This window comes from Limanda limanda, chromosome 21 (assembly GCF_963576545.1).
Source record: "Limanda limanda chromosome 21, fLimLim1.1, whole genome shotgun sequence".
Classification (NCBI taxonomy): Eukaryota; Metazoa; Chordata; class Actinopteri; order Pleuronectiformes; family Pleuronectidae; genus Limanda; species Limanda limanda.
In genome coordinates this window covers 12,971,402-12,986,006 of record NC_083656.1, presented here as the reverse complement: position 1 = coordinate 12,986,006, position 14,605 = coordinate 12,971,402, and the positions used below count along the sequence as shown (strand labels likewise).

The window sequence follows — 14,605 nt, the reverse complement described above, 5'->3', positions numbered from 1 at the left end:
CCCTCGTGCCCACACCTTATCTCCTGACAGATATGAACATCCAGGACTCAATCCCCAGCATTCAGCTCTGTTCATATACGCCCATGGGCCTCTTTGTCTTCAAAGGCTTGGATTTTGTGTTTATCTCTGTTGGGCCTCCCTGCTCCCATTCCTCACTTCAGCAAAGTGGGACTCTGCCGTGATCTGAAGGTTGTTTTCCTGCTGATAACACGGCCTCTAAATGCAGCACCTGCTCCCAAAGCAACTCACTTGTTGCCATGTTGAAAATATGGCTACCATAATCCCACCACCAATAATGCTGCAGTAAATTCCTTATGGACATAGCCACAGTGTCGCACTCTGTAATTTCCCCAGAGAGGATTTACAGCTACAGGCCTCATGTATGAAGTCAGAAACTTCTTTGCCCACAATTAGAATCTGACCTCTCAACATGCTTCTTTAATTTTTCAATTTTTTTTTTATTGTGACTAAAATGCTACTATGATAATAACTTGTGGCTTTGTACTGGCCGACTGCTTTGCTGAGGCCTGTGAGGGATCGGGAAGCGGTCCAGCCTCCAGCAGTGCTGCTGGATTCCCAGTAGTTGCACGGGCAGGGTAGGACATGACCAAAATGACGGGGTTGGACTGCAGCTCGGCACCACGCTGGAACCCACCAGACACTCCGTTTGTATTGTGATTGCAGCCTGCATGTGGATGAAAGGTGACATCTGCTCTGGAGCTCATAGATTTGACTGAAAATATCTCAAGTTATCCACACACTCCCTCCTTTCACTGTTTCTCTGCACCTGTGGATTGACTCCATGCTCAAGGGTTGAGTCAATAAGGGGCTGAGATGGAGACAGGGTTGCTCTTTGAGGCCCTGCATGCTCGCAGTTTTCTCCCCCCGTCCCACAACCTATCCACATGTACCTTTGTGACTTGTGCTGAGTCTGCAGTTTACACCGCAGTCCCACCCTCCTCTGGCAGGTTTGTGTTTCCCCTTATTTTATGAAACCCCAACGTTTAGTTAGAAATAATATGAGTGACATGTGAGCTGAGTATTTTTGTTTCATATAAAACTAAAGTCAAACATTCTTTGGGGTACAGAGTCTGTCATCTAAAATGGGTCATTCAAATGGTAAAAACACTGTGTACTTGTATAAAGTATTTGACCTGCTCTACTTTTTTCTACTCATAAGTAGTGATGCAATTAAGCTTAATTTAATAATCACATCAGTTAATAAGATCAATTTGCATGTTGACACGAGGAATGAGTGTTGGATGAGCAGTAAATCTGATAACATGAAACAAGCTTGAGTCATTGTGGTTGCCTGTGAGCAGCCACAAATAATTTTTAATGATTTGTAGCCTGAACTGTGAAACATCTAACCTTCCGTCTGTTAATGATAGACTATTATATATTTACTGTTTAATAGTTTTTACAATTAAAAAATGTGTCGGATGATTAGCAAAAATAAAATTGTGCTGTAAAATTTAAGGTTACATTTTTTTGAATATCATGAAAATGTCCTAAAGATTTTAAATGTAGTGTTTGCCCTTGTAAATAATTAACAATCAATTATGTTATATTTTCATTAGCTGGTGCATACAGCTGTGTATACAGAAAATTATAAATTAGCGAGTTTGACAACGTGGCAGAATTTCTAAGAAAAAGGTCGAATTATTATTCTATTCAAAGGATTTTCAGAATAAAAATTTAAAAAATGATTGGAGTGAATAGACAGCACAAGCTTGAAAAATTCATAATGGAATTTCAATTTCATTTTAGACAGTGACACCAAATAAAAAGAGATGTATAACTTTGTATTAACGTATTATTCACTTCACTTGTCAATTCCCTTTATATCATATTCATGAAAGAGCTTTAGGCATATTTTGGCTGTAGTCTGAGTTTGAGCTTTGACTCTTTTACCTCATAAAAGATTTACAGTTACTAATGAAACTTTTATTTTGAAAACTATCACTTTTATAATTATTCTCATTATAACCGTTTTTTCGTGATGTTGCCTATTAAATGTCCTCTTGCAGTTTTATTTACAGGACAAAACAGCAGATTTAGTTTGTTATAACTGTCTCCATGTCTCTGTAAACCAGACTCGAGTAAGTTTCTTATGATATTTATTGATAATGTATAGAAGGAGGTACCTGCCTCCTGTATCATATGTTAATGAAGTTAATGGTGGAGCTCCGGTGACAGCCGGCTGCTGAAGACCAATCACAGAGCTCGCAGATGGAAGGCAGTGTGTGTGAGGCTCTGCAGGCAGAACCATGTCAGCTCCTCCAATGGTGTAAAGAAGGATTCCTTTCGCTTTTTATCCGATTTTTTTCCTGCCTCCTGTGAAGCTGTGAACATGCACACTGTTTCCCATCACTGCGCTCATCGGCTTTTCACCACCAGTGCATTGGACCTATAGTGTGGATTTGCTCCGTGTGGTTTTCCTCGAACTCATGAAACCCTCTTCAGAGCGACGGGTTTATGGACTCGCGTACATTAGCTAATGATGTCTATGGGGTTCATGCCTGACAGTCTGAATGCCTCAGATCCCTCCAAGTCGGCCTTTCTAGAGTTCGGCCACGGACACCCGGCGCACCAGCAGCACTCCCCGGGACTCTCTCACATTTATCCCGTCCATGGCTTGCACGCCGCCGGCCATTCCCAGCACGAAACTCCCTTCCCCGGCAGCTCGTCCTATGGCCGCTCTCTGGGCTACGCCTACCCCGGCGCGGTGAACGCTCATCCCCCGTCTGCGTACATGCCCTACCAGCACAGCAATCACAGCAACAGCAGCAGCCTGGCCCACAGCAGATTAGAGCAGACAGGTATGTGACACAGTCGAATAGAATCGGTGTAAATAGTCGTGTTGTTAAAGGCTATACAATTCTGGTTTGCAATCATTCTTGTGCGTAATTACGCACGGTTGCGCAATTTCCCTAAAACTCCCCTGTTGATAAAAACAGTTCACTTCATGGTTTGGTAAGTTAATAAACACAAGTCATTTATACTGTATTATGCCTTTTGTCCGAATTGTGCTATATATAAATAATGTTGCCTTCCCTGGCCTTATATCGAAAGTTTATTTGGGGCGTGCGCGTCATGCAGCAGGCAGATTCTCACTCCTAGATCCAAACAAGGCCCATATGGATGCTCCCTCTTTACCGCTCATGTTATATAATGAAGGCAGACGGTGCCATTCATTTTATTGACCATAATTTTCTGTGGGTGAGTCCAATTATAGTCGACGTTACCTCAAAAACAAAATTTCACCCTCAGTGTTGGTGCAGGACTCCTCTTCATCTCTGTGCACCGATGTCCCACTTTCTACACGATTGTTTTGGCATTTTGTGTTGTTGTAGAATTAAAGTGTCAACATGACTCAACGTAGGATAATTGATTGTCAACACCTTGGAAATATTGCAGTAAAACATTAAGCCTCATTAATTCAATAAAACCATATTCACAAAAAATTGATTGGATCTGATATTATTAAAGTTTGCTGTGCAAGGCCCGTGGTGTAAAGAATCCAGGCACCATGCAGTCAAATACAATCCTTCATCAGTTCACCTTGTGTTTGAGGTGGCAGACTACGTAATGTTTGTCTAAAACATTTAGGAGATTATCAGAGCAGTTTAAATCCTGTTTAAATGTCACATGCGTGTCTTAAGCTGTTTGTTTTCAGTCAGAACCTGAGGATTAAAGCTATGGAATCAAAACTCTTCTCTGATTTATTGTCTCAATGTGCCAGATCGCGAGAAGTCCACGGTGAGTGAGACCAGGGACATTCGTCTAAATGGCAAAGGGAAGAAGATCCGGAAGCCCCGGACCATCTACTCCAGTCTGCAGCTGCAGGCTCTGCACCAGCGCTTCCAGCAGACCCAGTACCTGGCCCTACCTGAGCGCGCCGACTTGGCGGCCAAAATGGGGCTCACCCAGACTCAGGTGGGCCTTCAACCCCCCCCCCCTCCCCATCCCCCCTCCCCCTGCAACCCGACGACAGTATACATTATCTTTTAATAATAATTATTATTATTATTCCTGAGTAAATAACTATTTAGCAGCACATAATGGTTGCAATCATTTTTATGATACAAAAATAAAGACTCAAAAAATCATAATTCATAATCTAATAATAATATTAACTTTGCATAAAAAGTTAATGGGGCAAATTGAAAAGTAGACTTCTTATCAGGATACTACTAGGATGATTGTGTTCCTGGAGATCAAATGAATAACCACGATTCATAACTCAATCTTTTAATGCATGCCTTATTTACTGTACTTAATTCCCAGCCTGTATTTCCTTTGTCAGTCCTGCTCCATGAAATTTTGTGAATGAGGCATGACTGCAGTTAAATTATTTAAACCATTACAGGCCAGCAAATTGAGGGTATCTTCGGGGTTTTTGCAATAATTTATTATAAATCATGTAATGTAACCTGTACGTTACAAGGTATATAACGGTCCATTAATGCTAAGAAAAAAATTTAAAAAGGGAAATAAATGGACTGCGGTCATGCCTCATTCACATAAGTGCAGTAAATAAAGCATGGATTAAAGGATGGAGTTACAATCACACCAATTAGATTTTTCACTTGATCTCAAGAAATACTATGAAGTTTCCGTTTTAGTATCCTGTATTCCAACATCATCCAGTGTGTAATATTGTTTTCAGTTTACTTTAATTTAGATTGATGCAAAATGTTCGAATATAAAATACGAAATCACAAAATGAACCATTAATACTGTTTAATAGGACGGAATAGAAATGAATAGGAAATATATATATATATATATATATCACAAAAACATTAATGATAATACAAAATTATAAAAGAGGCATATATATAATCACCACACATAATTTGCACCCACCGTGAGTGGAACGTGTGTGTGGAGAATATAAATATATAACACAAAAAATAACATATATGAGTATTCAACTGTTTTAATTTGTTAATTTCAAATCTCTCTCTATCTCCTCTCTCTCTCTCTCTCTCTCTCTCTCTCTCTCTCTCTCTCTCTCTCTCTCTCTAGTTTTATTTCACTCTTCTTTCAAATTAAGAGACAAACAGATGAATCCACTCATCTGTCATCCGATCTGCCTCCTGCGCATTTTTGTCCTTAATGCCTCAACGGTTACTTCAACAATGATCTGCAGATGACACACAGTCTCTCTCCTTGCTGTCGCTCAGATATTTATTCATCTACCACTTTGATCCTCTCACTATATTTAAAACAAATATATAAATGCTATTCTGGATCAGCAGAAATGTCAGTGACATAGAGGTTCTTATTCGGTATGTTTTCATTCCCAGTCTCGGCTTGTTGCTGTCACACTCATGCACCATTGAGCTCATAAAAACAATAATAAGGGAGCTCCGTTTTTAAAAGATTACAAATACCAGTCAACCATGAGGCTGCATGAATAACAGTGCGCCATGATCAGGCCTGTGTGGGATTTACTCAAAGCAACACGGAGAATATGAGAGTTATGGCGAGTTTTCCTCTTTTTTTATTGTTATTGTTTTTTTATTGCATTCTCTTCAGGCCAATTTTGAAACGTTTACCAACGGGAAAAATGCTCTTTAAACCCTTTCGCTCTGATATTCCCTTCATATTGCCGCTGATGGTTAACCACAGTGACGCTTATGTGCAGTTTCTCTCTTTTTTCTAGGTGAAAATATGGTTTCAGAACAAGCGCTCCAAGTACAAGAAGATCATGAAGCATGGCAGCGGATCAGAGGGGGAACATCTCCACAGCACCAGCTCCATCTCCCCCTGCTCGCCCGGCATGCCCCAGCTCTGGGAGGTCTCCATGGCGAACAAGGGCGCGTCGATGCACCCGAACAATTACATGAACAGTTTTGGTCACTGGTACCCAAACCACCATGCCCATCATCAGGACGCGGTGCCCAGGCCTCAGATGATGTGAGTGGATTATTGCGCATGCAGGCCATGGGTGCTCTGGCCTGTTGGGAAGAAGCTGGACTCACTGGTTTCTCTCAAGGCATCCTCTCAGAACAAGGCTGTGTTTAAATGTGTGTTTCTTAGACATTCACTGTTTTCTTGTGCGTTTGGAATCATAAATTCTACCAGGCATCAAATGCTTTTTTTACTTTTATTTTTTGATTTGTTATAATGTCGCTGCAGCGTGGATGGCACGGCCTCGTCTGTGTGAAATGTGGATTTAGTGTAAGAGACCGGTTACAGATATCTTGTGTGCATTATTACTAATAGGCCATAACGTTTCAGCTGCATGATCCAAGAAACCTGCGTTATGCAAATAAATACCTGTCGAGGTGACGTTATGAATGATTTCTTGTTTGACACGTTTGTTGGGGTATAGCTGCTTCAAGGAAAGAGCGGCTGTAGATTAATTACAACCGGACACAACTGTGAGACTCTCATATCTTTTCACTACTGACCTGGGGATAAAAACACAGTATCTCCGGTGTCAGTGTGCAGAGTTAGATAACATCAGCGTGATAGATATATCACAACTGATGGGAAATCAGCACAGCTTAACCCTAACCCAAACCCGAGAGGTGATTTTCAAAACATCTATACATATTCCAGGTAAGAAATAAATGGTTGCTTGTATATTTACCATAGCTTGTCTTGGTTTTATGTTTTAAAATAATGAGTTAAGAATGAAGGCAAGCATATAGCCTCTAACTCGAGGGAGAAAGCAGTGTGATAACGCAAAGGGTTGCATGGAATTTTACGCACAGTGGTTGCGCTCAGCCTACTTTTACGCGCGGGATAAACGGACAATATGTCTTTGCGTGCCTTTCAAACTGTCTCATAGAATTTTAAATCCAGGTTGACAGAAAACACATAGTTTGAAATGGAAAAATATATTCCATGTACTATTCCAAAGGTTACAAATATTTACACTTTTTGTGCGTTTGAAAAAGCGAGGAACATCTGAGGCCACATCCCGGTTTTTTCCACCCGACAGGGGGGACACATGCCGTGAGGAGCCGGGCAAATCGGACGAGCGAGCCAGACATTTAAACTCCTTCCCCTCGAGAAGAGCACACACTTTACGGCGGTGAAAAGACAAACGGTTGCGACATCCCCCCCCCCCCCCCCCCCCCCCCATGAACTGCGCCTGATTGATGGTCGTTCGCACTGATTACAGCACATTCTGGCGTGTACACTGTTTAAACACAGAAAACGAGATATTTACATCTCATCGCAAACGCTTCGCCTCGGTGTGAGCTGGGGCTCTAGAATAAATGGCGCGTTAAGCTCTTGTTAATTAAACTGATTAGTCCGTTCACGAATCATCCGGTGGCTCCTTTTGTATCCTTTCTCTCCTCCACCACTTCTCCTGCACGCTGTCCTGGCAAACATTAGGTACTGTTTGTCTGATGTGATGTCATACTGAGGGATTAGAGAAATAACTAACCATCCATGTTTACATGAGAATTACGTCCATTAGAAAACAGTTTGTTTATATATCAAGTGTAGCTGCCATTTTAAAGTGTCGTGACAACTCGTTTTTAAGTCTCTTTGTGCTTCAGCAGAAAAATACATGCACAGAAACTGGTTTTACTGAATAGCAGTAAACTAACTGAGCTCATATTTTTCACAGGGAGGTCTTGGCTCTTAGAAGGAGAGCCACTCTGCATATTCTCAAATATTATTGCATTTGAAGGGAACGTGCCATCTTGCACTAACAACATCCAAGCAACTCTCCACAGCAGATTCACAGCCTATTCATTGAGTTCCTGTCTTACCTTGGTCAGAGAACTGCAGCCCGGTGCAGGAGGTGTGGAGCCTGTAGGTGTTTCACTGAAGAACAAAGCCACATCGGAGCCCCATGTCCTCAGTCCTTCATGCCCTCACACAACAACAAGCGCTGTGTTACATTAACATCTCCTTCTTCATATACACACATATACATATATATATATACGCACACATGCACACCCCTCTGTCCTTTTCCTCATTCTTGATGATTATGTGCCTTGTTAAACATGTGGGCCAGGGGAAGACGAGGCTAGCTCTGCTGAACTAAGTGACAGGGCATCAGGGAAAATTACAGGCAATTTCACATCTCCAGATTAGAATAATGGCTCGTGGAGTTGGACAGACAATAGTGGGACCTTTCAAACCGGGGGCCAATTATCAAGCAGGCAGATTGAAGGGAAAGTGAAAAGGCTCCTCGCGTAAATAGACAAGCTGAGAGGAGGGAGTGGGGAAGCAGGGGCAGATGATAAAGGAAAGTCTGGCTGTATCAATGCATGCGGACGGTCGGGGGTTATCAGATACAAGGTGTCTGATGGGTTTTAATTGCAGGATAGCAATGAGAGTGAAAATAGCTTGTTATTAAATCCCAGTTGCAGTGAATGGGCGAGCAGCAGAAGCAGGTCTCTGGGGTGATTATTGTTATTAGCTTGAGTGATCTGACATCTCTGGTAATTGTGAGCAACATAGATGTTAGAGAAAGAGTGGCTGCATGACTCATCTGAATGGAAAGGCCTGACCTACTTTCACACAAATACACACAGACACACACACACTGACACACACACACTCACACACACACACACACACACACACACACACACACACACACACACACACACACACAACTGGTTTGTAGAAATCTTTTCAATTGGGTAATTTTATCATTATTTATCAGAAAAAAATCGTCTTAAAGAGTAAATTCACACATTATTTCTGACTCAACCGCAATTCATGTGCTAAGAAGCTTTAATAGTAACTCAACTTTCTGCTAACAGCTTATTGTTAGCAGCACTATTTATGAGGTTCAGTATAGATGCTAGAAAAAAACCTGCATCTTTCCTAACGATAATCCTCAAATCTTATTGTGACTGGTTCTTAAGCAAAGGTTTCTCCTGTTCACATCAAAGACCGATTCCCTGTGTTGACAGTTAAGCCATCTTTTTGTTGTTAACCCATGTCTGGACGCCCTGTGTGGAGTTTCCAGGGTCAAGGTGAGCTTGTGCCGCAGCAGCACCGAGGCAGGGGAAGGCTTTATCAGGATGTGATGACTGGCTGGGAGGAATCAGCACGCAGCCCATGCAGGCCAGTCCTGTCCCTGGTCTGCAGGTCAGCCAGGGTTCACAAGTCCACAGCTGTCAAGGATGCCTTTCCTCCGTCATTTCATCCCAGTTTACAGCAGAATGGACAGAGTGAGTGATGCTAATGCAGCAGAGGACTCGGCCCAGGCCGGTACTAAGTGTCGGACAGCTGCTGAAGTCTTTCCGTGGATGCATTTCAGTTCCCGACCTCCATCTCAACCCCATATCGCTGCACCCCAGAGACAAGTGCTGACACCTAACTGTTGATTTTGCAGGGGTTAGGGTGGTCTTATAGGGGCTCGGGCACCATCTCTATTTAGGGTGCTGGGATGCTCTGCCATGCAGGGATCACATTCAAGTTCAGCAGTTCACCTCCACCTCCATGGCTACTTGCACTAGTTAATGGTTGAGAGATGACATATATGGACATGTCTGACAGCTCACACATACAAGTGCAGCCGGTGGCTAACACACGTTTGTCTTCGGCACAAATGTTTCCCCTGACAGCGCACAGCCGAGGGCCACACATGCTGAGGGAGCCACCGAGGGGAGGTCACACGTACCCTTGATGAGATTTCATTGATATTAGAATGCAATAGTGATCAAGCTGCTTCTGTCAGATCAGCACAGTGCACTGATGTGGTGAGAGATGCCGCAGACAACTGGTGTTGAGTTCAAGGAAACATTAGGGAGATAGAATAAGGAGCTGTGAAACGGTGATGGAATGTGTTTGAAGTTTGCTAGAAATCTGCTTCTTCACTGAAAGTCACAGGTGTCAATGAAACATGCAAGTGCACTAAAACCTTTGTGGTCCAATTATTGAAATCCTGGTTAAATAACACGTCCAAGTGATTGATCTGAAATAAATTGTGGGAAATATTATTTTATGTATTATAATGTTTATTTGATCTAAATTAGGCTTAGAAAATTATAAATTAAAATATTGTGATATAAAGAATTATGTAATATTAGTACAATTTATCTTATAGTGTTCCAAGTCTCTCTTTGCATGTCATAAAATAATAGTAATAAATATGCAAAATTGTGGTCATTCATACAAAAATTCGACCAGAGAAATCATTTAATTATATAAATACATCTTCATTACACTAAAGATATATTTTTGATTTTTGTTATGAATTCAGATTCTGAGGTGAACAATTATCTCCCGTATTGTATTGAATTATTTGAAAATTGGTTTTAATAAAAAGTGAGTTGTAAGATTTATTCCAACATGTTTTCTCCTCGTAAATCCAGAAATGAATTATCCAATTCAAGACAAATCAAATAAAAATGTCAGAAGACATTTGATTCAAAAATCTCACGCCTGTAACGTTCTGAATTGACTGTTATGGCACAACGTTGCAATAAAGTTTCATACAGTAACACCTCCGGTCCCGGGCGCATACCATTCCAGTTACTAAAGGTGGTAGAAAAGGGTTATAAAAACCCTCATCAGTGCATTTTATCCCCGTGCGTAATGGCGCCTTGGTGGTCCATGTGGATGAGATCGCCATTAGCGGTTTCTCCGTCGCGTAATGTTTTGTGTGTGTGTACTGTATTTAATAATCCATGTGGCTGTGTGGTCAAACTGAGGTTAAAAGAGGAAAGGGGAGTTTGTCATTGTCGCTGTCATAACAGTCATTATTATCAGAGTATTCTCCAGGTTTCACATGGATCAGGCCATTTATTATCTGGAAATAGTCTTTCCCCCCTATTTTTCAAAGTGTTTTTTTATTATGCAACACGTGCTTTAATATTGGAGTAAACGTGCGAGGTGAAGAAAACCCAAGAGTTAAAAACCTGCTTTTCTTCAGTCTCGTTTTTCTTTTTCTGGAGGAACTGCTTCACCAAATGCATTAGGCTCAAATCCAAGTGTCTAAAGTGAAACGCTCAAAAAACAATAACACATGAGTCGTGTTTCCTTATGCCTTCGATATTTGGCCGCTTTTTTTAATCCACCCTGCTGCGTCCGCGTGCGTGTGCGCGTGAGATCGCCCCAGGCCACCCCCACCCCCCCCCAGACCACCCCCACCCACCGCCTCCCTCTCTGTCTCTCTGCGTCTTTGTGCTACGCGCTGAATTCTCCCTCTTGTTTTCTGGCAACAGAATAGTAATAAAACCGAGTGACTCCAACATGTCTGCGTGCGTGTCGCCTCCTCCTGCAGCGCTTTGCACGCAGCGCGCTCCACAGCTCGGTGCACTGCAGCCGTTCCAACCTGTGTTACTGAGCACGCAGTGGTGGGGGGGTTTAGAGACTATGATATACATGCCTATACGTAGGGTCTTATAAAACATATAAGGAGATATCTTGCAAAACAACAAAGCAGATGGAAGAACTTTAAAGAAAAATATGAACTATAGTGCAGTAATATTAAATGTGATAGACATGGACACTATCACGTCTTTAATGTGCATGACTGAACCACTGCCCAGTGTGTCATGACTGTCAGTGTTCAAGTGGATGAATAATAATAAAAAATGTGTTATAATTAAATAATAATTAGTATGATACTGCTCCCACTATATGTGACATTTTGAATCGATTACATTGTGTGGTATTTAAGTTTTTAGTAGGTTCACAAAATGATGCTGGAATTAAACTGGTTTGCAATGACGACTTTTTTTTGTGTAATTAGATTTTTACTTTGATAAATTCCCTTTCGTTTGGAACACTGTGTTTTTAAGCTGGCACGGGCCACTCACGACTGCAGTGAATTCTCTGCACGGTTTGTTCCGGAGCGGCGGCTGAAAAACAGTCTGTTTATAAAGGCGCTCGACACACAACATGTAATTAACACCTTTATTCAATTGACAAGAAGGCAACAAGTTGACTAATTACATGAATATAAAAATGGTTTTTGGAGGCACCGCAGTGCAGTCGTTCCGTTTCAAACAAATATGATCATAGTGGTTCTGCATATAAACACATATTTACAACCTTCGACGTTTTGTACAAATCCATATAAATATGACCTGAGTGTTTTCTTTTATTTTCTTTAGGCGCTATCTACAAACCCGCATGCATGATTTGATAGTAGCATGGATCAACTGCACAGTTTTGTCATTATTCGGTTTGTGGTTATAGGCTAAAAAAAACGTTGCATAGGCCTATTCATTTACAAAAAAAACAAGTTATGGAAATAAAACATAAGCGATAAATAATTTAAAAACCACGCCAGATATCCGTTAAATATGCTGCCACAAGTGACCAGAAATCCCTTATGTGCTTTGTGAATGGAAAAAAACCCAGTTCTGAAATATTCTTGATCATCCAGAAAAAGAAAAAGAAAAACGCAATGTTTCACTTCAGGCCTGCTCCCGGTCCAGTTTGCTCTGCAGAGTCATTGTGGAGATAACCTCGTTTGGAGAAAAATAAAATAAATCTGGAGAGATCAATCTGCTCTGGAGTCTTTGTTAATAAACTGCTCCCACGCTCTGCTGCGGGACTGGGTGGTGCACGGTGCTCGGGTGCTGTAGGTGTGATCCCTGCTGGTACCAGTGGTTGTTATAATCCTCCAGGTATGGCGGCGACGAGCTGTGCGTCGGCTGTGGGACCTGAGGTCTGCTGATCGGGGTGCCCTGGGGGGTGCTGTTCTCCCAGACGGCAGTGGGGGAGGGCGGGGAGTTGCAGGCCATGGAGTCGCTGGCGTTGGGGCTGTGGTCCAGGGGAACCTCGCCGTTCTTGTACAGCTTCTTGAACTTGGATCTCCTGTTCTGGAACCAGATCTTGACCTGGGAAAGAAGCACATACTTTAATTATAATGCAACTGAAAATTCAAAGAAGAAGAGCTACTCATTATTTAATTTTTTTAAATAATTGTTTGCTTTTATATTGAGTAGATGAATATATTCATAAATATTTCCCTGCGCATTTTAATTGTTAGACTTAAGTACTTCAAACTAAGAGACACACGTAACCAACGTCCTGTGTGCGTAATTACGCCCTGATGGATAATAACAGGGCTAATTGCTGACAATATCAGGGACGCTGACTCGCGTCACTCTATACGCATTGATGAATTATGTATTCTCAAGTGTTAGGAAGCTCACCTGTGTCTGGGTAAGGCCGAGCTGAGCCGCCAGCTCTGCTCTCTCGGGGAGTGCGAGGTACTGCGCCTTCTGGAAGCGCCTCTGCAGGGCAGCGAGCTGGTAGCTGGAGTAGATCGTCCTCGGCTTGCGGATCTTTTTCGGTTTTCCATTCACCATACGAACCTCGGGCTCTGGCTCTTCTTTCACTACAAATAAAAAAGAAAATACATCAGAAATAAGTCAATAAATCAGATCACTCGGGAGCATTGTTAAAGTATAAATCTCTGAGCTACAATAAATTAAAAAGGACAATTGCTACGAAATTCAGATTAGACGCAATGTAAATTCTAAGAAGTAGATGTTTTTTCAATATATTTATGTGTCAACTGGCAAATTCAGAGATTGGCCAAAAAAGAAATGTCACAAAACTAAAGTCAAAACTAAATCACGCCACCATGATGATGTTATTTTGTCAATTCTCCAATCTGGCCTGCCAGTGTAAACGTGAAAGAAAGAGTAGGGTGAATATTGTTAGCTTTAATCAAATCATTCTTATTTTATGGTCAGTAGTTAGTGACTGACTCATTCCCAGGCAGACTGTTAAAACATGACATTAACACCAGACCCTGAAGGAGTGTTTGGGTTTTTTCCTTTTCCTTCCAAGTGACTTTCATTTCACTGACGTTGTTAACTAAACATGAACGTAACATAACTACATGAAACGTAAATAAAACACCTGATCTGGTTTCACTAATTCATTGTCGATGCTCAATAAAACTCATTAAATAATAGATCAACCGTGTGACTTGTATTTCCATACAACCAGGGCTCGCACAGTCCACACACAGTTGACCTGACTTTTACGCACAGATTAAACCATGCACACTAAAGACGATCGCAGCAGAATAAGCAGGAGAGCGTCTCGATATTTACCTGAGCTGGGAGGCGAGGCCTGCAGGTGATCTCTGTTGTAATGTCCGTACTGTCTGTAGCTATTCGTGTATGGGTATTCAGATTTAGTGGCGTACGCTCCGGCGGCTCCCATTCCGTTCAGGTTAAACTGATGGTGGTAAGAGTTCATGGGCTGTCCGTACGGTTGACCCTGGTAATACTCGTGGTGGCCCAGGGCCGCCTGTCCGCTGTAGTAGCCCATGTCCGTCACCGAGGACTCGGGCAAAGTGGGGGAGTCCTTGGAGCTCGGGTGGCAGGTCATAGATCCAGGCAGGTCGGTCAAAATGCTCGCGATCTTCTTCTCATACGTCTGTCCGGCGCTCATGGTGAAAGCAGCCCTCCAGAGTAAAAAGTCCAGGGGTGGATTTCTGTCTGACGTGGAGTTCGCAAATATTCAATCCGCAGTGAAGAACTAGTAGTCTCTATGTGTGCGCGCTCTTTACGCACGGCTTTTCAGAGAGCCTATAGTCCACTGAACCGATCCTAACTGCGGAAACTTTAGTTGTGCCACCGCTCAGCTCTGTGACACAGAGTTATAGAGAGCTGGGCTGGATGCTGCCTTCTCA

The 14,605-nt window shown here is 42.1% G+C and overlaps 2 protein-coding genes across 2 annotated transcripts; one reads left to right on the top strand and one right to left on the bottom strand.

Annotated features, from left to right (window-relative positions):
• Window positions 1-2,500: 2,500 nt before the first annotated feature.
• dlx4b (distal-less homeobox 4b) lies at window positions 2,501-5,932 on the top strand. The gene is made up of 3 exons (XM_061095305.1): window positions 2,501-2,822; window positions 3,746-3,939; window positions 5,675-5,932. Exons 1-3 carry the CDS (start codon window positions 2,501-2,503, stop codon window positions 5,930-5,932), a joined length of 774 nt encoding a protein of 257 aa, XP_060951288.1.
• Window positions 5,933-12,473: 6,541 nt separating this feature from the next.
• dlx3b (distal-less homeobox 3b) lies at window positions 12,474-14,364 on the bottom strand. Its single transcript, XM_061095275.1, has 3 exons — window positions 14,022-14,364; window positions 13,110-13,294; window positions 12,474-12,791 (listed from the first exon to the last, which is right to left on the bottom strand). Exons 1-3 carry the CDS (start codon window positions 14,362-14,364, stop codon window positions 12,474-12,476), a joined length of 846 nt encoding a protein of 281 aa, XP_060951258.1.
• Between the last annotated feature and the right edge of the window lie 241 nt (window positions 14,365-14,605).